At 30.5% G+C, this 23,492-nt stretch overlaps 1 protein-coding gene across 2 annotated transcripts; it reads right to left on the bottom strand.

The window, feature by feature from the left end:
• Positions 1 to 16,373: 16,373 nt before the first annotated feature.
• LOC145330277 (uncharacterized) lies at positions 16,374 to 23,259 on the bottom strand. Of its 2 annotated transcripts, XM_080174905.1 has the most exons (19): positions 23,140 to 23,259; positions 22,682 to 22,759; positions 22,402 to 22,544; positions 21,662 to 21,700; positions 21,471 to 21,596; positions 21,237 to 21,332; positions 20,824 to 20,894; positions 20,631 to 20,715; positions 20,333 to 20,404; positions 20,098 to 20,139; positions 19,826 to 19,867; positions 19,578 to 19,616; positions 19,393 to 19,419; positions 17,860 to 17,885; positions 17,646 to 17,719; positions 17,197 to 17,257; positions 17,091 to 17,130; positions 16,799 to 16,889; positions 16,374 to 16,729 (listed from the first exon to the last, which is right to left on the bottom strand). In XM_080174905.1, exons 1-19 carry the CDS (start codon positions 23,244 to 23,246, stop codon positions 16,681 to 16,683), a joined length of 1,308 nt encoding a protein of 435 aa, XP_080031031.1. In that variant the 5' UTR covers positions 23,247 to 23,259; the 3' UTR covers positions 16,374 to 16,680. The 2 variants fall into 2 exon arrangements, with proteins under 2 accessions (XP_080031031.1, XP_080031032.1); XM_080174906.1 differs by lacking the exon at positions 19,578 to 19,616.
• Between the last annotated feature and the right edge of the window lie 233 nt (positions 23,260 to 23,492).

Raw genomic sequence — 23,492 nt, 5'->3', positions numbered from 1 at the left:
ATCAATAATGCATAATTATCTAGTAGTGCAGAGAAATGCGCGAAAAAGACCTATTTTACGCGTTTTTTCTTCAGTGAAGCTTTCCCTGTGCATCATTGGATCTTGGCTATTCCAGATTATTTGTAGGCCTTCTTATACCGCTTAAAATGGTGGGCGGGTATGATCTGTACGTTCAGCCGTTTGGCAGCTAGCTGCCTTTAAAATTCATAAATTTTTAGCAATATTCGTTACCAGCAATATTTTACCGTGAACTGCAGTAGATCCCATTTTTTTTAATGCATTCTTGTTTGTCATACAACAAGAATGACAACATTCATAAGTACCGATGATCAAAAATATAAAAGTAGAAGACGGAACAGCCATAAAGATTAAAGAACAAGGATGGCAACATCCATAAAAGCGAAGCTCTGAAATAGAAGGACAAACGAACATTAACACTTGTAGATTGTTAGAACTAAATTAGCAGAATATTAATGCACAGTACAAACAACATTGTAAGTAAATTTGTTGCAAAACTGCATAGATAGATGTTACTGTTTAAGGACATACTTACATTTTTTGAACTTGTTTATAGAGATGCTTTGCTCATAACATTATACCTTGTTGTAATAGGAATGAGTTTTCAAAAAATCAGAAGAATCGGATAATTTTAACATACAAAAATTTGTTGTCAAAAAAGTTAAAAATCGACATGTTTCAAATGGACGTACGGACTTTCTGGTATTGATTATATAAAATTGCTACGCTTTCTAAATTGTACCTAACTACTACAGAAATCATCATGCAAAGTTTAGAATCGATAGGACAATTCTAACCTGTTTAAATTAACGAAAAGAGCTATCTATCTCGGACGGACGGACGGACGTACGGACCGACCCTAATTATAAAAAAGCTTCGCTTTTAAAAAAGAATAGATGTGGTTGATTGACTTTAGTAATAGCTTCACCAAATAATAAACCTCTTAAATATCAGCAAAGAAAAACACATTACATGCATACAAATTTAGAATGTCCTCTAAAACCGACGGACAATTTAAGGAGTAGATGCTCAATGGTCAGCAGTTCGAAATAATGGCCAAGAGAATCCTGTTCCCCCTAAACATAATAACTGACGGGCATAGAGTAGCTTGAAACACAAAAGAAACAGAGTCAAAACAATTCAGGACATATATAGAAGCATTTTGATTTTATTTGTTTAAGTTAGAAATAACCATAACCAAGTCTTTTTAATGTCCTCATTAGTAATTCAACATATTGATAATGTTTATTTTGTCTGACTATCTTTTCTATTAAGGATGTTGTCATCCTTGTTAAAGCTTTTTTTATAGTTAGTGTCGGTCCGTCTGTCTGTCCGTCCTAAGCGGATAGCTTTTTCGTTAATTTAGGCATGTTAGAATTGTCCTGTCGATTTCAAACTTTTCACTGTAGTAGTTAGGTACCATTTAGAAAGCGTAGCTACTCTATAATCGTTACCAGAATGTCCGTACGTCCATTTTAAACAAGATAATTTTTAACTTTTTTAACAACAAGTTTTTATATGATATAATTATCCGAATTTTTGGAATACTGATTCCTTGGACAACAAACTACAATGTTATAATCGAAGCATCTCTATAATCAAGTTCTAAAAAAGTAAGTATGTCCTTAAACATTATCCTGTTTTGAGCAGCTTTCAACAAATTTACTGACAATTTTGTATCGTCTTTTATATATTAATATTCTGATTATTCAGTTCTGACACTATAAAAAAAGTTAATTTTTGTTTCTATGTACTAGCGCTTCAGAGCGTCGCTTTTATGGATGTTGTCATCCTTGTTTTACTAGTAATATGTATAGTATACTTTTATTGATTAATGATCCAAACTTTTCTAATTTACCAAACAAACTTTATACCAATCAAAGGGCGATATTTCTACAAAAAAAACAGAAATCTATTATAACCTAAAGAAAACCTGATTGAAAGTGTGAACTTGTTATTTTCACTTTTATTATATAAGTATATTGAAAATTTCCTTCACATGACATTAGAAAAAGCAAATACAATGTTTTATATTAGCTGTTTATTTGTCACACCGCTTTGATTCATGTATTTTACGTACACATAAACCTAGGTGAAACAAATCAAGTACTTTAAACTTTTACTAGCGGCTACGACCCCTAGAAGCCTCTAGGGGCACTTGAGGAGGGTGGAGTTAAATTCGATAACCAAATTTTTTCATTGATATTTAAAACGAAAAAGTAAAAAAAAATTGTTAGGGCCGGAGGAGTTGAGATTTTTAATTTTGAAAAAACTAAAAAAAAAGTTTTGTGGTATCCTCCCTAAAAATGATAGGAGAATCCTATCGGTCCAGTGGTAATCGAGATCCTTAGGTACCAACAAACAATCAGACAAACATCCTGTTACTCTATTATGGGGATATGTTTTAGAGTTTTCATTTGAAATAAAAAAAACTAAACCTGAATTATTTTAAAATATAAAATTGTGATAATGTTTTAAAAATGCTTATTTAATATGTAAATTAAACAGGGATGACAACATCCATAAGAGACGACAAAACCTAATGACTTTTATTTATTTTTCTGTCGGTAAAAAAATGAATTATAAATAGTATTCAATGGCGTGCACAGCAATTAAAAGGGGATAGTGAAACCATTAGGTGAAAAAATGGATAGGCCGTTTTTTCAAGTGTAATATTTACACCCCCCTCTTACCGCATGTATGTAAAAGAAGAAAAGTGCACTTATTACTTTATTTCTAAGTACGAATTCTAACATAATTATCAATTCTTAACTTAAAATTTGATAAAAAGAAGTTAAAGTTAAAAATGCGACACAACTTTACAATATAACAAGGACGCCTTTATTCTAAAGAATAAACAACAAAATTTAATTTGAAATGATAGAATTATAAAAAAGGTTAAACTGTTTATTTGCAGTCTTTTCGTTGCATTTAATACATTTCAAGGGCAAAACAGACGTACAATTACATGACAAAATATATGACTTGTGGAGAGGCTACAATGCTGATCTTTAAAAGCGTATGTCCGTCCGTCCGAGACGGATAGCTTTTTCGTTAATTTTGGCACGTTAGAATTGTCCTATCGATTTAAAATTTTGCATGGTGATCCCTGTAGTAATTAGGTACAATTTAGAAAGCGTAGCAACTCTATAATCGTTACCAGAATGTCCATACGTCCATTTTCATCATGTTGATTTTTTCACTTTTTTAACAACAACTTTTTATATGATCTAAATATCCGATTGATCTTATTTTTGGTATACTGATTCCTGAGACAACAAAGTACAATATCACAAGCGAAGCAACTCTATAATTAACTTCTAAAAATGTAAGTATGTGCTTAAACATTATCCTGCATCAAGAAATTTTTCAACAAATTTACTTACAATTTTGCTTCGACTCTTATACATTTATATTCTAATTATTCAGTTAAGGCACCGTTTCAGAGCTTCGCTTTTATGGATGTTGTCATCCTTGTTTATTAAAAGTTTGTTTCATTTTATTCTAATCTCCACCAGGGAGGGAGGGGACACTGCACTGTAGATTATACTGGTACTCAAAGAATTATAATCTTATTAAATTGCTCAAAAAGCTTTGGGTACATTTTGAATGGCTATTTCCAATTTAGTGTCAAAAATTTCCAATTGGTATTGTAATACAGATTGCGAAATATTGTAATAATGATCTATAGTACAGATGTATATACAGACAACTACCTCCCTTCATTTTTCAAAGACCTCTTTCGTCTGCTTCTAAATTATTTTCTGCTACTTAATAATATAAACGATACCATTGCATTGGTTGATTTTCAATAAACCAATAGAAAGGTTGCACAAGACAGTTGCGATGGGGATGATACAGTTATTTAACCCTTTCTCCCTCTAGTGTTTTACTCTAATGTCTAATGTCAATTTATAGTCCATTGTCTTATCCCTTAATACCCCTGATTGTCTAATATCTATGCACCTTTCCTACACAAAATAAAAAGCAAATTAATTTTCTTTTCTTTTAAAAGTTTAAAGTTGACAAATTCCTATCCAAACTTTTTATTTGATACCCTTAAAGGGATACTCTTGGGCTTATGCATATTCAATATAATTTGATAAAAGTAAAGGAAAAGTAGACAGTTTTCCGCGGATATAAAAATAAAGAGTCATACGATTAAAACCAGTCTTGTTAGCCAGGAGCGAAGGCCTGGTTTAACAAAACTGGTATAAATTTTATGTTTATTATCTTAATATTCATGGAAAATTGTCTGTAGTACGAGGACCGGTTCTAATCCAGCGGATATCAATTGGTTTCAAAGCAATACTGAAAAAATCTTATAGAATTCAATTGAAGAATCTCCCCTTTAAGATATTCCCTAAAAAGCGCGGAGTTTTACAAACAAACTTGATAAATATGTTTTTCAATATCTAAATGTAAAAATAATTTAAGCTTCATTTAAATCTTAAAAACACATAAATTTTGTTGTTTTATAGAACAAAAACAAATATAATTGTTTTCAATGTGTAGAAAAGACAAAAAAAACAAGCAATATTATTGAAAAATGCGAAGTTTAAGAAAAACAATATCAAAATAATAATAAAAAATATGTTTTTGAGAAATATTGAGTATTTAGAGGTTTGTTTTTTATTGTCAAAACTGGCATTCTAACTTTGTTCCCAAAAAAGCTTGTAATTTTGCCTCCAACTCAAGTAATTAAGTATTGAAATTTATATCATGTGTACTTGAAAACCTTCAAAAGTTGCATCATAAAAGGCCTATAACATTTTTGTTATCTAAGCTTAAGGCTACAAATTTGGGGTATTGGGTCTAATTTTAGATGTTTTTCAGCAGTTGCAGCGGTGTATTTCATGCAGGCTTTCTTTAATGATATAAGATATATCTTTTTGTTACAGGGTTGTTTTTAAATAAATCATTGAGAAAAATACACGAATCGTTTTGTGCTTCATTTGTACTCTATTTTGGCAATAGAATACAAAACTTACCAATAATTATAAATAACAAGATGTCTGTCTGTATGTTTGTCTGTTCTTAAACTAATCGTTCCATAATTTCCAGCCAAGTATTTTATTTGCGGTGGTTTTGTACCCCACTGCATCCATTGTGGAGATAAGGCCCCAAGAAAAAATAAAAAATAAATTTTTTTTCTCTAACAAATAAATTGCACAATCCTGTTTAATCAGTCGAAAAGTAATTCAATGGTTTGTTTTTTACGACATCAATAAAAACATTTGGGTATAGTCTCTTTCGTGGCAACATCTCTTAAGGGGCGCCTCGTCGTATTTTCAAAGTAGCTTTTGATAGGTTAATTTTGGTTAGGTTAGGTGATTGCCAAGCAGGGTTAGGCAATTGGCCCTGCAGGGTTAGAGCCCCCCGCAGGGGATACAAAATAGGGGGCAAGTTACTGCGAAAATACGATAAAACGCCCCTTAAGAGGCGTTGCCACAAAAGGGACTATACCCAAACATTTTTAAGAGGTTGAGGGTGATGCACCCTCTTTTATGACAGGCCAACCCCCTAGGACGTCTAAGGTTTTATCGAGGTTTAAAATGAGCGGTTTCAAAGGTTTGAGAGATTAATCTAATGTTTTTTTTGTTTTTTTTTACAAATTTTATGGGGGTAAAATGAGGGATTTCAAAGTAACCATGGACGTCTATGCCTTTCCTTATTCTCCCCCCATCCCAAAACTAAAATGTGCATGCCTCTAAATATGAGTCTAATATATCTGGAAAGTTATAAGAAAACATTGTTCTAAAAACAAAGCAAATATTTTGATCATTTCTCCTCTGTTTATCTGCTTACTTTATCTTGCTTAAACTAGGCTTGTAGCGGGGTAATATCCTAACCCCCCCCCCAAAAAAAAAAAAAAAAGTTGCCACCCCACTCCCACTATTAAATTTTTTTTTTTTTTTAAAGCAGTTAAAAAATCGGAGGGGTGTTTTTTAGAGGAGCGATTTCTTTCCCTCAAAATAGTTTTAAAATAACCTTTACAGAACATAGTAGGAGCTACACTTAAAAGGATAACCATATCGGTTCAGCGGTTAGCGAGATCCTTCTGTACAAACAGACGACAACCCCACAGTATACCTAATACTCTTATAAAAGGATATGAATTTTCGTCACATTTCCCTAAATTATTTTCAATTGCAATTATTCTCTGTTTGTCCATGTGGATTAAAATTAATTTGTTTTTATCCAAGACAAATTTATTTATCCGTCCATTTATCTATAGAACTTTTATAGTTTTTTTTTTGAATAGAATCCAGCTTATACCAACATTGAAATCAATTTGAAAAAAAATCACGAAACCTATAAAACTGTCGTTGGGGGCAGTACTTAGTACGTACAATTGACGAGCTTTTTATATATCCCAAAAATATTATTTTAGATTTATTTGCTATGCTGCATGCAAAAAATCTGCAGTACATTTAAATGTATTGTCATATTATCTACTTACAGTTGCCTCCCTAACATCTAGGGAAGGTAGGGGTATTAGAATATTCTAAAACCCTCTAAATGAAATAAAACAAGGATGACAACATCCATAAAAGTGAAGCACTGAAACGGTAGGACAAACAGACATTAACACTTGTATAGTGTCTGAACTGAATAATCAGGATAAAAAAGTATAAGAGTCGAAGCAAAATTGTAAGTAAATTTGTTGAAAAACTGCTTGATACAGGATAATGTTTATGGACATACTTACATTTTTAGAACTTGATTATAGAAATGCTTCGCTTATAATATTGTTCTTTGTTGTCCCAGGAATCAATTTACCAAAAATCAGATCAAACGAATAATTAGATCACATGAAAATTTGTTGTTAAAAAAGTAGAAAAATCAACATGTTTAAAATGGACGTACGGACATTCTGGTAATGATTATAGAGTTGCTATGCTTTCTAAATCGTACCTAACTACTTCAGGAATCATCATGCAAAGTTTGAAATCGATAGGACAATTCTAACATGCCTAAATTAACGAATAAAAGCTAACTATCTCGGACGGACGTACGGACGGACGGACAGACCCTAATTATATAAAAGCTTCGAGCTTAAAAATGGATTAAACAATCCTGGGATATATGTAACTCAATTGGTTCAGTTGTGTTTTAGATTTAAACGGAAAAAGTTAAAAAATGAAATTTAAGACATGGTATATATTAGAGAAACGACATAGAAAGATCGGTACCCTACTCTAAACTAGTTATAAACCTTCCAAGAACCTATGAGAAGCTACTCCGTACAGGAGAACCTGATCAGTTCGGCAGTGACCAAGATACTTTGCTGCTGACACACATCAAAAAAAGTAAGACACCCTGTTACTTAAATTGGGTGGGATAAATTCATTTCTCGTATTTATTCGAATCCGGTGGATAGTAAACGGTTCTCATCCATACGAAAAAACTATGTCTAGTTTTATATCCAGCTTTCTACAAATATAAAAATGTACAATCATAAGATTAAAACCAGTTTTTTTAGCCGGTCCCTTCGGCACCTCGGGGCTAAAAAACTAGTTTGAATCTTATAATTGTACATTCTATATCCGCGGAAAGCTGTTTATAATACGATACGAGAAATAACTATTCTCGTATTCATTCGAATCCGGTGGATAGGAACCGGTTCTCATCCATACGAAAAAACTATGTCTAGCATCGTATTATATCCAGCTTTCTACGAATATAGAAATGTACATTCCATATCCGTGGAAACCCGTTTATAATACGATGCGAGAAATAACTATTATTCTTTTTATTTATCCATCAAACTATCTATATTATGTATATCTATGAATATCAGGACAGAGATGGGTTTTTGCCGCATTTTTTCAATTCGCGAAATTTTAACAGAGCATACAACTATTTAATCATGCTTTTGTTGGTACGGCCTTCACAGAAGAAAAACAAATTATCTTGAATCCTTTTTTGCTGCATATTAATTAATGCATCTTTTTAGATCTGTATTAGACACTATACAAATGGCTAAAATATTAATTTTAAAATTTTGAATTCTTTAGTTGTATACTCTGTAGAAATCCTAGATGGCATTTTTATAATAATGATTGATTGAACGAAGATAAAAAATACCGAAAAAAACGCGGCATTCTTTCTCAAAAACCCATCTCAGATTGGTAGAAAAAGTTAGGATGATATCCTTTTCTTTCATTAATCTTTCTCTGTCTTCTGGCCAAATAATTAGGCAGGCAGGGGACATCGGGCTGTTTATTATACTAGTCCCCAAAGTTTTATAACAATGTTTTCTTATTAGTTAACTTTGATTGGACTTTCATATTTCATTGAATTTTGATTGGTTAGTTCATTAGGTGTCTAAACATTTCAACCACTAATTGTAATATACAGAAGGGTTACTTTTATTTATTATCAGTGGGGATTGTCTTATCCCTTTATATCCCTGGCAAATGATAAATTCGCCCACCCCCCCATTCTCCAGGCAGGCATAGGACAATTGTGACGAAATAAATCTACATCCATTTTTTTCTCACAAAATATTAAGAGGCTCTATATTTATAGGAAAAACATAAAATTAGCCTAATACCATCCAATGACTAAAATAGAAAACAAAATTGCCCTAAACCACCTAAAATCTAAAGAAACAGACACAGAAATTACCTTTTTACGCTACATAGTACATAATAGGATATTTTTGGTAAAAAATAATTTAACGTGTATTGTTTTATCCCTGTAATTCATGACTTTCTTATTCTACCAAACAATGGATCTAATTATACTTGGATCTTACATCAGAAATTCTCAAGTTCTCTAATTAAGTGAAATTGCGCAGCGGGCTAAAATAACAAATCCACACGCTTTACCACAACCCCTCCCTTACAACTGGATCAACGAACTGATAATAAATAAGTTCCATGTTGGTAAGCTATATTAACGACAATTTTCCCCTTGTCATAACATCCACGTATATTCTACATCCATTATTCTACCAATACACATTTAGATAGCCTGATATCTAGTTGCCGAATGTGTACGCAGTTTCCTGAGTGTTTCCTCATCCTAGCTCAATATTTACTACTAGCTAAAAAAGCTTCAAACTTCAAAAAAAAAAAAAAAAAATTTAAAAAATTCAAATTTATAATGTATATTGTATAAATCGTTTACACATTCAAATTTTGATTTTTTTAAGGGAAGTTTGAAGATTTGTAGCTAGTAGTAAATATTGAGCGAGGATGAGGAAACACCCAGGAAACTGCGTACACTTTCGGCAACTAGATATCAGGCTATCCACATTTATCCTTTTCAGTGTTTTTACAATAATATGCAAAAAAAATTTCTTAAATATAAATATGTGGATTTTATGACTGGGGAAAAATTGTCGTCAATTCAGGTTGCTAGTATGGACATACTTAATTGGTCACATCGTTCATCCAGAAGGAGGGGAGATGAGCGGTAAAGGGTGTAGTTTGGGGAATCGTTATTTTAGCGGGCTACGAATTTTACTTTATTAGAGTAAATTAAAATTTGGTGTAAAATCCCAGTAATTATTTATGCTTAAATATGCAATGCCTTATTAAAAGCTAAGCTTTTCTATAATTTGTTCGTACGCCCAACACCACGTAACGGTTAGCTTTTATCGTTAATTAAGACATGTTAGAATTGTTCTATCGATTTTAAACTTTGCATGGTGATTCCTGTAGTAGTTAGGTACGATTTAGAAAGCGTAGCAACTCTGTAATCATTACCAGAACGTCCGAACTTTTATAACAACAAAATTTTATGTGATATAATAATCTGATTGATCTGATTTTTGAAATACTGATTCCTATGACAACAAAGTAGAATGTTATAAGCGAAGGATCTCTATAATCAAGCCCTAAAAATATATATTATGAAACATTATCCTGTATTTAAGCATTTTTTAACAATTTTGTTTCGAATTTTATACATTTATATTCTGATTATTCAGTTCTGACACTCTGAAAGTGTTAATGTTCGTTTGTCCTACCGATTCAGATCTTCGCTTTTATGGATGTTGTCATCCTTGTTTTTATGGATAACTATAGCTAATTTTAAGCATTTCTTTCTCCTGTTTTATGCGAACACCTGCTGAGCTATCCATCCAATTATTCATGAAATCAGTCGCATCCCTTTTCACGCCTTCAAATCATTTATACGCAGTTTCCTTTTTTTTACATATGGAGCATTAGAGTAAATCACAAGAGGGAGAAAAGGTTAAATAACTGTATCTTCTCATCGCATCAACCTTGTGCAACCTTTCTATTGGGTCATTGAAAATCAACCAATGGTGTTGCTTATATTAACACAGCCCAGTAGTAGAAAATAATCTAGAAGCAGACGAAAGAGGTCTTTGAAAAAGGAAGGGAGGTAGTTGTCTTTATATACATCTACATATACTATAGATCTGTTACTGGAGCAATGAATATAGAATAGATAGATATTGTGAGAGATTCTTGCATACCCTGATAAAATGACTCTCCTAGCTGGCGCATATAACAATACCCCATCCCCTCCCCTGACCATGTAGAAATGTATTAACCCATTAGGCTTAGGTTAAGTAAAGGTTAGAAGAGTCTCGCAGGGACAGTACCCCACAGTGATAGGGCTAGGGTAATTTTTAAAAAGAAGGCGTCTTAACTTTTTTGCTTTTTATTTAAGATAGCTAGTCGGTGTTTTTAGTAAGTAATAGATGTAAAATTGTCCATAGAATTTAGATATGCAATCGTTTTTTTTATAGACCTCTTATTTTTTAAGTAATTTAAGTTTAAAAAAAATTTAAGTCGGTTTTAAGGTACTAAAACAGAACAAAAAGAGAAAAAAATAGCCATAATGAACAAAAATAGTAAGATCTTAATTTGACACCTTACTTTATTAATCCTGTTAAGTAATTGTTGAAAAAATAAATTTTTTTCACCTCGGTGAACGAAAACTTTGAACTGATTTATATCCAAACTATTTCCCATTGATTTTAATCTACTAAAGGGGTAATAATGTTTATCATCACTGGAGTTGCACATCAATTTATCATCCATTGTCTTATTCCTTTGCCCCAAGAGGTATTTTTAAAAAAATGAAGAAAACAGGCTAAAACCAATAAAGGACCCGTAGGTATATTCCCTGAAGAGTAGAATCCAATCGGTTTAGTGGTTACCGAGATCTTAAGGAACGGACAGACAGACAGACAGATGGACGGACAGACATCAAGCTACTTTGTATTATAGATAAAAAGAATATGAAAATAGAACCGAATATTTTTTCTTTATGCAATCCATTCTCTTGAATGTTAGAACTACTTAGAATATACTTCAATAGTCACAAAAAGGCACACTAGAAAATAATTCTTGAATTCGGAGTTTTAATAATATGAAGTGTGTCTCACAAAAACGCGGGTGGTATAGACCTAGACTACACAAAAAGAACAGGCTTCTAAAGTAGAATATTTGTTGGGATTTATTTCAGCCTTCTCAATTATAATCTTTTTAGAGTTTCTGTAAAACAATATAAAGTATGTGATTTGCCCATGGGAAAATGGAGGGGGTGTTTCTACATCCCCCTTCATGACTTTTTAAAAGTTTTGGTTTTTGTTGGGGGTAGGGGTGGGGCAATACTTTTATTGGCAATATCTCGCAGACATTTCGACACCTCCCCCCCCCCCTTCGAAGCCACTAGTACAAGTATTTCTAGCAGCTACTATTTTTAAAACTAGCGGCTGCTCTCCTAGCATCTAGGTACTCTGTATTCGAAAGCATATGGAGGGACATAAAAATAACCTTAAACCGTACCCAGACTTATTTATAAAAATTAAATAGCTCAAAACCATCCTTGGATCTACAAGGAGCTTCACTGTAAAGGAGAACCATATCGGTTCAGTCGTTAGCAAAATCCTTCGCTACACAAAAAATATATTATAGGATGTCCAGTAATATTATGCTGTATATTATAAGATTTGCCCACAACTATATAACAAACACAAATTTTATTGTTCAATGTACCGGAAATTTTTTAGCAGCAAAGATACTCTACAAGTATAATTATAGTGTTTGCGTAGTTATTGAGGGGTCCCTAACCCTGCGGGGCATATAAGACGTTGCCCTATAAAACCTGAACTAAAGTAACAAAAAAAACTAGTAGTTAGGTACGATTTAGAAAGCGTAGCAACTCTATAATCATTACCAAAATGTCCGTACGTCCATTTTAAACATGTTTATTTTTTACTTTTTGAACAACAAACTTTTATGTGAACTAATCATCTGATTGATCTGATTTTTGGTATATTGATTCCTGGGACAACAAAGTATAATGTAATACGCGAAGCAACTCTATAATCAAGTCCTAGAATTGTAAGTATGTCCATAAACATTATCCTGAATCAAGCAGTTTTTTTCAACAAATTTACTTACAATGTTGCTTTGACCCTTATACATTTATATTATTCTGACAATAAACATGTCCGTTTGTCCTACCGTTTCAGTGCTTCGCTTTTATGGATGTTGTCATCCTTGTTTAACAACAAAGATGTCATTACTGTGTTACTTATGGATATAATTGTCCTTGTCCGATTTGAAATTTATCTTATACTTTCCCTTATTTATATAAAAGTATTATTTCATAATTTATTATTTTTGTTTTGATATTTGTAGAAAATTGTTTGTAATACGATGCTTTACATGATACATTAGTATAGCTGAAAACCACTTCGAATGGATTTTTAAAAATCTTTTCTTGTTTTCTGAAAAATCTTAAAAATGTAATACAAATGTAAAGAACATTTGAAAGTTGCAACTTATAAGTTAGTTTGGCGAATAAAATTGCGAATAAAAAGATGCAACCAAACAGTTTTTGCAAACAAATTAAACAAGGATGATAGTGTTCTTAGATATCTATTATCAGTAATTTTTGCATACAAGCTAGTATGTTTACTTACTTTTTAACCAACCATTTTAATACACATTTCAATCTACAGAGAGGTAATTTTATTAAATTTATTATTCATTGTCTAATCTCTTAGGAGACCTGTAATTTAGAAGCAATTGGATATCATCTGTTTATTTCAATATAGATTACATTATTTAAATAATGTTAGGAATATGACTAACCACTGTGGGGGCCCTAACCCTGCGAGGCTAACCCAACATAACCTGACCTTAACTAACTTCCCTCAGTATTTTTGATTTATCGTTAAAAATATTTAGGTGGTATTATAAGAGCTCAACATGCAGGGTACCAAGTGTGAAAGTGCATAATTATAAACACAGCAAATTCCTCAAATTAAGCAGCTTTAAATCTTTTATTTAAATTTAAGAAGGTTTTTAAAATAAGTAAAATTTGGAGTAGCTGTCCTCCTTTAAAAGTTGCATATAAATTTGTGCTATTTTGGTCAGCTTTTATGGGCTGCCAAACATGTTTAACATTGCCAAAATACATTTTAGAATAATGTTCAGAAAATTAATTTCCTGAAGAAAATTAGAAAATAGTAACAAAAATGTTCAGAACTCATTTAATATAATATACAGCCAATAATTATAGTATTTAAAAAAAACTCTGTATAAAAGGTTTGACTTAATATTTCTCAGTATGTCTTTTAAAAATCCTAGCTTTTCTGTCAATTGTGACGTGCAAGTCTAAATCCGTATGATCAATTTTTTAAGTCAAGATAATGTAATATCAGATTAAACTTCAAAATTGAAATTTCTAATAAATTGTTCTCTCTTGAGAAAATTTTAATCCTTTTTATTCTCTCTAAAATCAAAATTTTCCCTTAGGAGGGTGGTGGTACTTTCCCCCAAAATAGTTATAAACCTTTCTAGGACGCCACCCTGTATAGGAGAACCATACCGGTTTAGTGGTTAGCGAGATCCTTCGCTAGAGCAAAAAAAAAGCTTACAACTTTACATAATTGGATACTCAAACATATACAAAGAAAGAAAAATATTAGTTTTGAAATATAAATGTAAAAAAGAATTGTTATGTTCAACCAACCATAATAAGTTAATGTAACCAAAAGCGGAACTGTATCAAAAGCTTTGTTGAGGTCACATAAAATATGAAATGGGCAATGAATCACAAAATATTACATTTTCTTGAATAGCAAATGAAAGAAACGAAACACATTAAGTTTGAAGTATTATTCTATACAACAGTAGTATGACTAATACACTTTATTAAAAGCGAAGCTTTTCTATAATTAGTATCGGTTAGCTCTTTTTGTTAATCAAAGCAGGTTAGAATTGTCCTTTCGATTTCAAACTTTGCATGATGATTCCTATAACAAATATGTTACAAGAAAGTCCGTACGTCATTTTTTTACTTTTTGGACAACAAGGTATAATGTTATAAGCCAAGCATCGTTATATAAGTCCTAAAAATGTTAGTATGTCCTTAAACAGTATCAGGTATTGAATAAATTTTGCAACAAATTTACTTACTTTTTTGTGGAATCTTAAGCATTAATATTCTGCTTATTCATTTCTGACACTCTAAAAGTGTTAATATTCGTTTGTCCTTCCATTTTATAGCTTTGCTTTTATGGAAGTTGTCATTCTTGTTTATAAAATTATCATTAATTCCATGATAGCTTACTTAGTTACAAAATAAATCTATCACGGACGTATGTCCGTCTATTGTTGATGTTAGCAGTATCTTGGGGTATTATGGGGAACTGGTACCCAAAGTTTTTCAAACAAATTATCTAATTTGTTGTCTCAAAAAATTTTGATTTGTTAATTCCCAAACTTGCTGTGTCCAAACATTTTTAATCTACAGAAGGGGTAATTTTGTTTATCATCAATTGTATAAAGATTTGTAAGAAAACAGTTCATATGAAAAATAGTTTTGCATTGTTAAAGTAATATTGTCTGATGTAGGAATGTATCGCGTAACAATATTTAGGTCAATTTATCTTGTTTGATAGATTAGGTGTATCTAAATATCTACAATACAAAGTAGAATCATGTCTGTCTGTCCGTCCCTTAAGATCTCGGTAATCACTGAACCGATTCTACTCTTCAGGGAATATACCTACTGGTACTGAGGTGGTTTTAGGCTGTTTTCTTAGGTGGTGGGACACCCCCCCCCCAAAAAAAAAAAAAAAAATCCTAAAATAAAAAAAATTTGCATTTATTTTGCGAATTCGCCATTTATTGGCGAAAATTGGCAGCTCATTTGCCATTTTTTCGGCTGGGTAGGTGATAGAAGATGTAATAATTCCCATACTCAAATCATTTTTTGAATTTCGTCTTGGGGCAAAGCCCCTAGAGGCTAGGGGTGAAGCCGCTAGTCTAAAACAAAGGATTAATAATCATTGCAATGTATAAAAAGTTATGAAAGTAAAGAAGAAAATGTTTTTACTTGAACAAAATTTGTAAAAGTTGGCCTAAAAGGTTTGTACACTTATATTCCCAGGAGAAAACTGTTTGTCTTTACTATTTTCTTACAGAATATAAAACCAAAATGTTGGGATCGGTCTTTATATTATATCAAAGCATTTTTTTTAACTAAATTAAAGAAAATTAATCCTTAAAAGGATATTGATAATTTTTTATTTTGATTATTCTATTTTTTTAAAGCGAAGCTTTTCTATAATTAAGGTCAGTCCGTCCGTAATGGATAGATCTTATCGTTGATTTAGGCATGTTAGAGTTTTCCTATTGATTTTATACTTGGCATAATTCTTGTAGTGGTTCGGTAGGACTTAGAAAGCGGATTAACTCTATTATTGTTAGAAGAATGTCTGTACGTCAATTTAAAACTTGTTGATTTTTAACTTTTTTGACAACAAATTTTTATGTGATGTAATTTTCCTATTCATCTGCTTTTTGGAATACTAATTCATAGGACATCATAGTAAAACGTCATAAGCAAAGCTTTTCTATGGTCAAGTATCCTGTGTTTAAGTAGTTTTGCAACAAAGTTACTTAAATTTTTTAGACTTATACATTTATATTCTACTAATTCAGTTCTGACACTATACATACAAGTATTAATGTTCATTTGTCCTACCGTTTCAGAGCTTTCACTACATTTTTGTATTGCATTTTGAACAATAATTAACTTAGAAATAACACTTAATTTACAAGAACTAAAATATAATTTAATATAAACAAAAATTATGAAAGGCAGCTTTTATTGTTGACCAACAAATATTTTATAGTGTATAAGATGGAGCCCCAGTAAATGAATTGATATTCCGAGAGCCAACCTGAAGTTTAGAAAAAAAGTTAAGACAATTTACTTTATTTTACAAAGTTTGTAATTGCACTGAATTGGTCTAGATTGCTCAATCATGTTCTTTAGTCTTGAGAAAGTCTTCAACAAAACTGTCTTGTCTACATTTAAAGTACAAGATAGAAATAAAAAAAATGTAAAGCAATGAATGCATTATATTTATCAATTGATACATTTAAGAATTATATATTTACAATTTGTCAATAATCACAAAATATCATAATGGAAAAATAGGTTGAAATGGTAGCGGGACAAAGTGTCTCAAAAATCACCCATCTTACGCCATAAAAATGAGGGAGATGAGAGGTAAAGTGGAAAAGAAAACTCCTAAAAAAAGATATGTATTATCCCTCTTTTTTATGACGTCACATGGCTGATTTTTGAGACATCTTGTCCGCTACTTGAAATTACATGACTTATTAACTTGTGTGTAATAAAATTCTACTAATAAGAGAAGAATTCTTTTTTGTAACAAACGCAGCAAGATGGAAAACTAAATAACAAAACATTTATTATTGTTTATCTAAATTCCTTTAGTATTTAAAATTGCTCTTATTTTTACCTGAATGAATCTATAACTGTTTCAGCCTTTTCTGTGATGACAACTAATTTTCTTACACTCTTTTTTTGTTTACACACTGTATAAATCAAATCTAACAAAATTATGGTAATAATATCATTTAAAATGAATTTGTGCATCAAAGATACTGTATATAAATAATCAATATTCAAAATCATAAAAATCTGGCAATCATGTTATTTAAATTTAAATGTTATTTAGATATTTAGGAAAAACTCCCCTATATAACATTAACATGATTTTTAGGCAATGGGAATATTTCATACAATCTTACTTGTATCACATGGTTCGCCAGGATAATTACATTGATCAACCTTCAGATTAAATTTAATCATTAATTAAATAGTATATTGTCTTTTTCATGATATTGAAATACTAACTTTGACTGCTTGAAAATAATTATCTCCTAGAGTGTTATCACCAGCAACATTTACAACCCACCTTAACAGAAGTGCAAAACCAAGTAAACTTCCATGTTTGGGCAATGTTATTGTCCACGAAACTGTAAAGTCAAGATCAACAGGTATAGATGATTAAGTAAATCAGTTCAAGCACCAGCTTAAGTATTAAGACTTTTTGCTTGAGATTCTATCTCTGCATGTTAATAAGTTGTAAATGATTAAGAGCAAAGGCATTTCCCCTTTTCATACAATCAATGTCAAGCCTTTGTCATGGCAGCAATAGGAACCATCTTTAACATCTCTAGTATTGCATCATGACAATTGGATATTAATCTAATGCATTTCTAGGTATTTTTTTTGATAATTTAAAATCTTCTTTTGGAAAGCTCATCAATATCTTTTATATAAAAATAAAAAAAATAGTGTACCTCCATTTTCCTTCTAGGTTCTTAGCAACTTTGGGGTATTGAAAAGATTCAAATGTACTACACAAAGAAATTTCCTAAAAATAGGTGTTAAGATACAAAATTTATCCAACTCACCAATTCTTAATTAATGATTTGAAATTTAGAAACACTAAATGTAAAATTTTCTTGAAATCAAAATTTTCCTCTGAAAGATCTTAAATGAAACACATTTAACCTGGTACACTTCTGGAGATGGAAAATCTAGAATTCAACTTTGAATTAGTTTGATAGTGTAGCTAACAAGTACAAATAGCAGCTATATTTCATATATCTTACTGCAACTAAGTCATTTATTATGAAAACTGTTAAAGAGCTACATGACATTCTAATCCCACTGACATCGTATGATTACTACAGCATACTTTTTTGTTAAGTTAATTGAAAGAATTATCATTGATATTTCTATCCTAAACAGAATAGTAATTTAATCAAGCATGCTTCACTATGGATTTAAACCATGTGTATGAATTTTGAAATAGAACTATAATATCCCTCTAATCATACATATTTGAATTTCTTAATGGTTATTGATTAGATTTAAAAGGTTAGATTATAAAAGTATCTAAATTTTCATGTAAATGAACACTTGCCACATTATTTAGATTTAAAGGGACTGTGAACGTAAATTTTTCTCATCTTAATATCAAATCTTAACATTATCTCATTCATAATATCTCACAGATAGAGCAAAACGCGCTTTTGTTTGCTTAAAAAACGGCTTTTTTCCGACGATTTTTATAAGGTAGAGGGAAAGGAAGAAATTTTCCGTATTATATAAAATGTGCATTAAATTGCTATTTTCTCCCATTATAGCTAAAATTAAACTTTTTCACATAGTTCTTGATTTTTCCTAACGGTTAAGCTGACTTTTAACATAATCCTTGCTTTAAACCAATGTATAGTTACTTAGAAATTGATGAAATAAGCAATATTTTTTTATTGAAAACCAAATACAATAACAAATTTAGAAACAGGTTTTTTATTAGTATCCAATTAACTTTAGATGGCCCATCTCTCGCCCACCTTTAATTACAAATTTGTAAATAATAAAGACGCAATATTTCTTTATAAACAATCTGATAAAAGTGTAAACTAATTCTCCAAAGTGGGTTATTTATTGTCCAACACAATAAAAAAGGATATTATTATTTTAAATAACCTGTGAGATTCAACCCTTTGTAGACAGTGAGGTATTTTTATGTCAATACTACGAATTTAAAATAGGTCTTTATTTCCTAATTACTACGTTATAAAAAAACTAATTAGCAATTTTATATCATACAATAAATCCTTAACAGTAAGTAAATTGTTTCAACTATATATGACAAGTTAAATATCCCTACAAACATTATAAGAAACAAAAATGTTTAGATTTTCCCTGTTTTTTCCTTTTTCCCTCCCAAAATACCATAAAATCAAGGCATTATTCCTGCATATTTTTGTTAATAGGACGTTTTTGGTTGATCAGTGTAGTGAAATGTGCTTAGAAAATGTTAAGATTTGATAATCAGATGAGAAATTATTACGTTCACACTCCCTTTAAGCTCTTTTGATAATAAATATTAATTTGTGGCCTAATTTCAATATAATAAAATTATTAATTAAACTGAGATAAAATTATAATTACTAATTATGAAATTCAAAGATAATCATATGCTTAAAGTATTGTGATGTATAAGAAGTTGGATAAACAATAAACATCCCATACCGTTTGCTCCTGATTCAGCTGGTGCATCTTAATAATAAAATTTAAAAAGAACAAATATTATTGATCATGGTATTAAAATTTCTTAGTTTTTTGGCTATCTAATAAAAAAAAATATGCAGCCTTTCAGTGTTTAGACACTAAGTGAAATATTTTCACTGTTGTACAAAGTGACAATAATATAATACCATATGATGCATCAGCAGGAGCTATAAGACTATATTCATCTGAAATTTGTACAAAATCACGTTGAAGTCTATATTATAAAGATAAAATAGCATTCATAAATTCATTCCGTAAATACATCTAAGCATAAAAATGAAAAAAAAAAGATTTGTTTTCTGATTCTTTCACAAACCAAACAATACAGATTTATCTCATATAACTTGTTTTTATCAACGTTGCACAAATTGACAATTATATGTATGATACTAACCATTAGCTGCAGCACCAGAATCAGCAAAAATAGTATAATCATCTATGTACAAAATAATGTTATGCTAAATAATAACTTATATGAGTTAATTTCCTGGTTAATGATATAAAAAAAAAACTATAATAGCATTCATGTTTAACATAAGGTCTTTTTCATTCCATGATTCCATGTTTTTTTTGAGTGTATCACAAACCACAAACCATTGGTATATCTGGTATACTATTGTTATTTTATCTGTTTCAAATAGTGACAAAAACATATATTATACTCACCATATGATTGAAAAATATAAACATGATCATTCTCATAATCATCTAAAATATTAAGATAATTATGATATCAATGATTTGTATAATGTGTCCATGAATAGTTATATAAAGGTATAATAATGTTGATCTATAATAATCAATGATATAATTATGCAATAAGAGAGGTTTTTAGATGAGGATTAATTTAAAAAGATTCTTTTTGAAAATTTAGGCACATGATGTGTGTAACTTTACATACCAACACTTTCACAATCAGTTGGGTTCTCACTTTGATCATCAGGTTGCTGATTAATCATGTCATTGTAATAACCTAAAATCATATTGCCATATTGAATGTAAGATATTAGAAAATATTATTCATGTTACTATAATTTGATCTTACAGAATGTTTAAGCCAATTAATTGTAAATGATTTATATATAACTAACTGTATATTTCTAAAAAAAAAAACTTTTTCACTGATTTTACCTATTTCGATGTTGTTTTACTTGTAAAATTTGTAATAACTAGAAAATATATGTGCATTTTTTATTTACCTGAAATTTTACATACAGCATAATTTTTGCTTTTACACGGCACATCATTCCACTTTACTTCTAAGTGATTTTTCTTCCAGCCCCACTAGTAAGAATTTCACATGATTTTTAACATTAATTAATTTAGCCCAATAAAACTAAGTTTTAATGTTTATTTAGATTAGAATGATTTTAATGGGAATTAAAGTGATACCACAAGACAATCTTCACCATTGCTTCTCTTGAAATCATTTGGTTCATTTTTATGCCATCCAGAAAAAATAACTAAAATAATTGTTTCGATAATTTATGATTAAACTTTTGGGTATTATAGTCCCTTTTGTGGCAATGCTCCTGAAGGAGCGATTAGTCGTATTTTCAAAATGGCTTTGGATAGATTATTTTAGGTTAGGTTAGGTTATATTGGTTTAGGTGATTACCCTGCAGATTTAGGCAATTGGCCTTGCAGGGTTAGAGCCCCCCCCCGCAGGAGCTAGAATTAGGAGAAAAACTACTGTGAAAATACAAAGAAATGCCCCTTAAGGGGCGTTGCCATGAAAGGGACTATACTCAACTTTTAAAATCTGAAAACATTAATTATTCTCTTTGCTTTAAGAATAACTTTACCTGGAGATCCATCAGTCCAAACCCAGGAACCCTCATTTTCAATATCACTTCCACCCAACCAATATTTGGATCTTTTATCTGTTGATATGAGAAGATCTAAAGAAATATAACATAATTTGAATGCTGAAAAAGCAAAGGCTATATAAGATTTCAATTCCCTTAAAGCCGCTTTTGGAACTTTGATGGAGTCTATACTTTGTTAAAATAAGATATGTTCTCAAAGTAACCACTAACCTTTAACAAAATGATACTCCTGACAAGATCTAATGGCAGCAAGTTCGGCATTACTGTTCATAGAAGCACATCTTAATACAGCATCTTCCCAGTTCATTTCTTCTTCCATGATTTTGTAGCATGCTCCTAAAAAATTTTGAGAATAAATAACAATAAGAATTAGTTTTGATTAAATTTAGAAATAACTTTACCTGATACTGGATTATAAGTCCATCCATCTTGGCATTCTACTGAAATTTTAATTAAATATGCAAAATATTTTAATGTAATTATGTTAATCAGCACATCATAATTTATAAGTATAGCAAAATTTCAGATATTACAAATCACAAATCAGAATAACATTTATATAGTTTTGTAGTGTAGAAGATTTAGTATAGCTCTGTTTAGATTTAAACTTTGCAGATAATGACTTATTACAAATAGTATAAAATATGATTTTCTTAACCCTACCTCATTACTGTTTATTTCAAACTTAGAAAATTTTTAAATTCCTTCAACATTACTTTGTTAAAATAACACAATTTTTCAAGATAATTTATAATGTAGGGCTATGACAATCAGGGGCATCCAAGCTTTTTATTTTGGGGGGGGGTAAAAATTTTTTAAGGGGGAGGTAATTCGGGTTTGTTAGAGATTTTCTATTTTGGGTGGGTAATCGCCCCATTACCCACCCCCCCTTGGACGTCTATGATGATAATGGAAGTAATATAAACTATGGTGCATTGACTTAAAGAATATCCTTAAGTTATATGGTATGGTATGAAAAAGTTTTTAAAGTATATAAACAAAAATAATTTTAATTTTAACATTATTATTAAGTTTTTGATTGAAGAAAATAAGTACGGAAATATCATCATGGAAGATAGAAAATTTAAAAGAATGTTTTTCTTAAAATAATACAGCCACAAGGATTATTGTTAATACTCACAAGGTGAAACAGTATTTATTGGTGTTGGTGTAGGTGTAGTAGTAGTAGTGATAGTAGTTGTTGTCTCAGAAGAATAATCAGTTGAAGGCAAAATCCTCTGTTTTTCAAATAACAAACTCAATTCCATCTCTGTGGATTTAGCCCTATGAATACAATATTAAAATTTGCTTTAATGATTGAAAGCTGTCTAAAATACAAAGAGATAAATAACTATTCCTGAATGATATATTATATTCAATATTTGAGAAACATGGATTAACACTGAAGGAAAAATACTTACCTGATTATTTTTCTGATAAGGTCAGGATCAGGATAATTTGGGTCTTCTTCACAATAATCTTCACCATTTGGACATCCACTTAAATACAGTTAGAATCAAAGACTTTGATAAGTATTTTGGCAGTGCAATGTATTTAATAAAAACTAGCCACTTTACCCCTAGCCTCTAGGGGCTTGACCCAAAGAGATAATTAGAAAAAAATAGGTACCTGCCTAAAAAAAAAAATTGGTACCTACCAAAAAATAATTGGGGGGGATTTTTAGCCTAAAACATCCACTGACACGTAGGTAGATTCCCTGAAGAGTAAAATGCAATTGGTTCAGTGGTTACCAAGATTATATAGGACAGACAGACATCATTCTACTTTGTATTATAGATATTCTAATTTATGGTTTGATCATGCCAAAGTGATCCCAACTACATATAAGAACTGTTCATTGAGATAACAATTTACTTACCTTGGGACTGGGAGACTGGTTGGAATTGAATTGTCCACTGTTCCACAATTACGAATGCCAGAGGTAATCAGAACTTGCATTGTCACAAAGAGAACTTTGAAGTACATTTTAAGATTTTTATCCTCTAATTAAAAATTTTTACTTGAATCTTTAAATGAAAATTTTTACTTAAGTCCATGAATTATAAAATAAAAAATTGTAAACAAAATTCTTAATTGTTTAAATTTCACAAACATAAGATCTTAACTAAATATGTTTTCATGTTCAAGATTAATAAGTATCTCAAAAATGTATTTCTGTTAATTACAAATTAGACTCCTAAAACTTAATCCATTTAAAATGACTGGCAGCTT

Source organism: Acartia tonsa, chromosome 10 (genome assembly GCF_053477335.1).
Source record: "Acartia tonsa isolate MP-2025a chromosome 10, ASM5347733v1, whole genome shotgun sequence".
Classification (NCBI taxonomy): Eukaryota; Metazoa; Arthropoda; class Copepoda; order Calanoida; family Acartiidae; genus Acartia; species Acartia tonsa.
The sequence above is the reverse complement of the archived record's forward strand: the minus strand, read 5'-3'. Positions and strand labels throughout refer to the sequence as shown.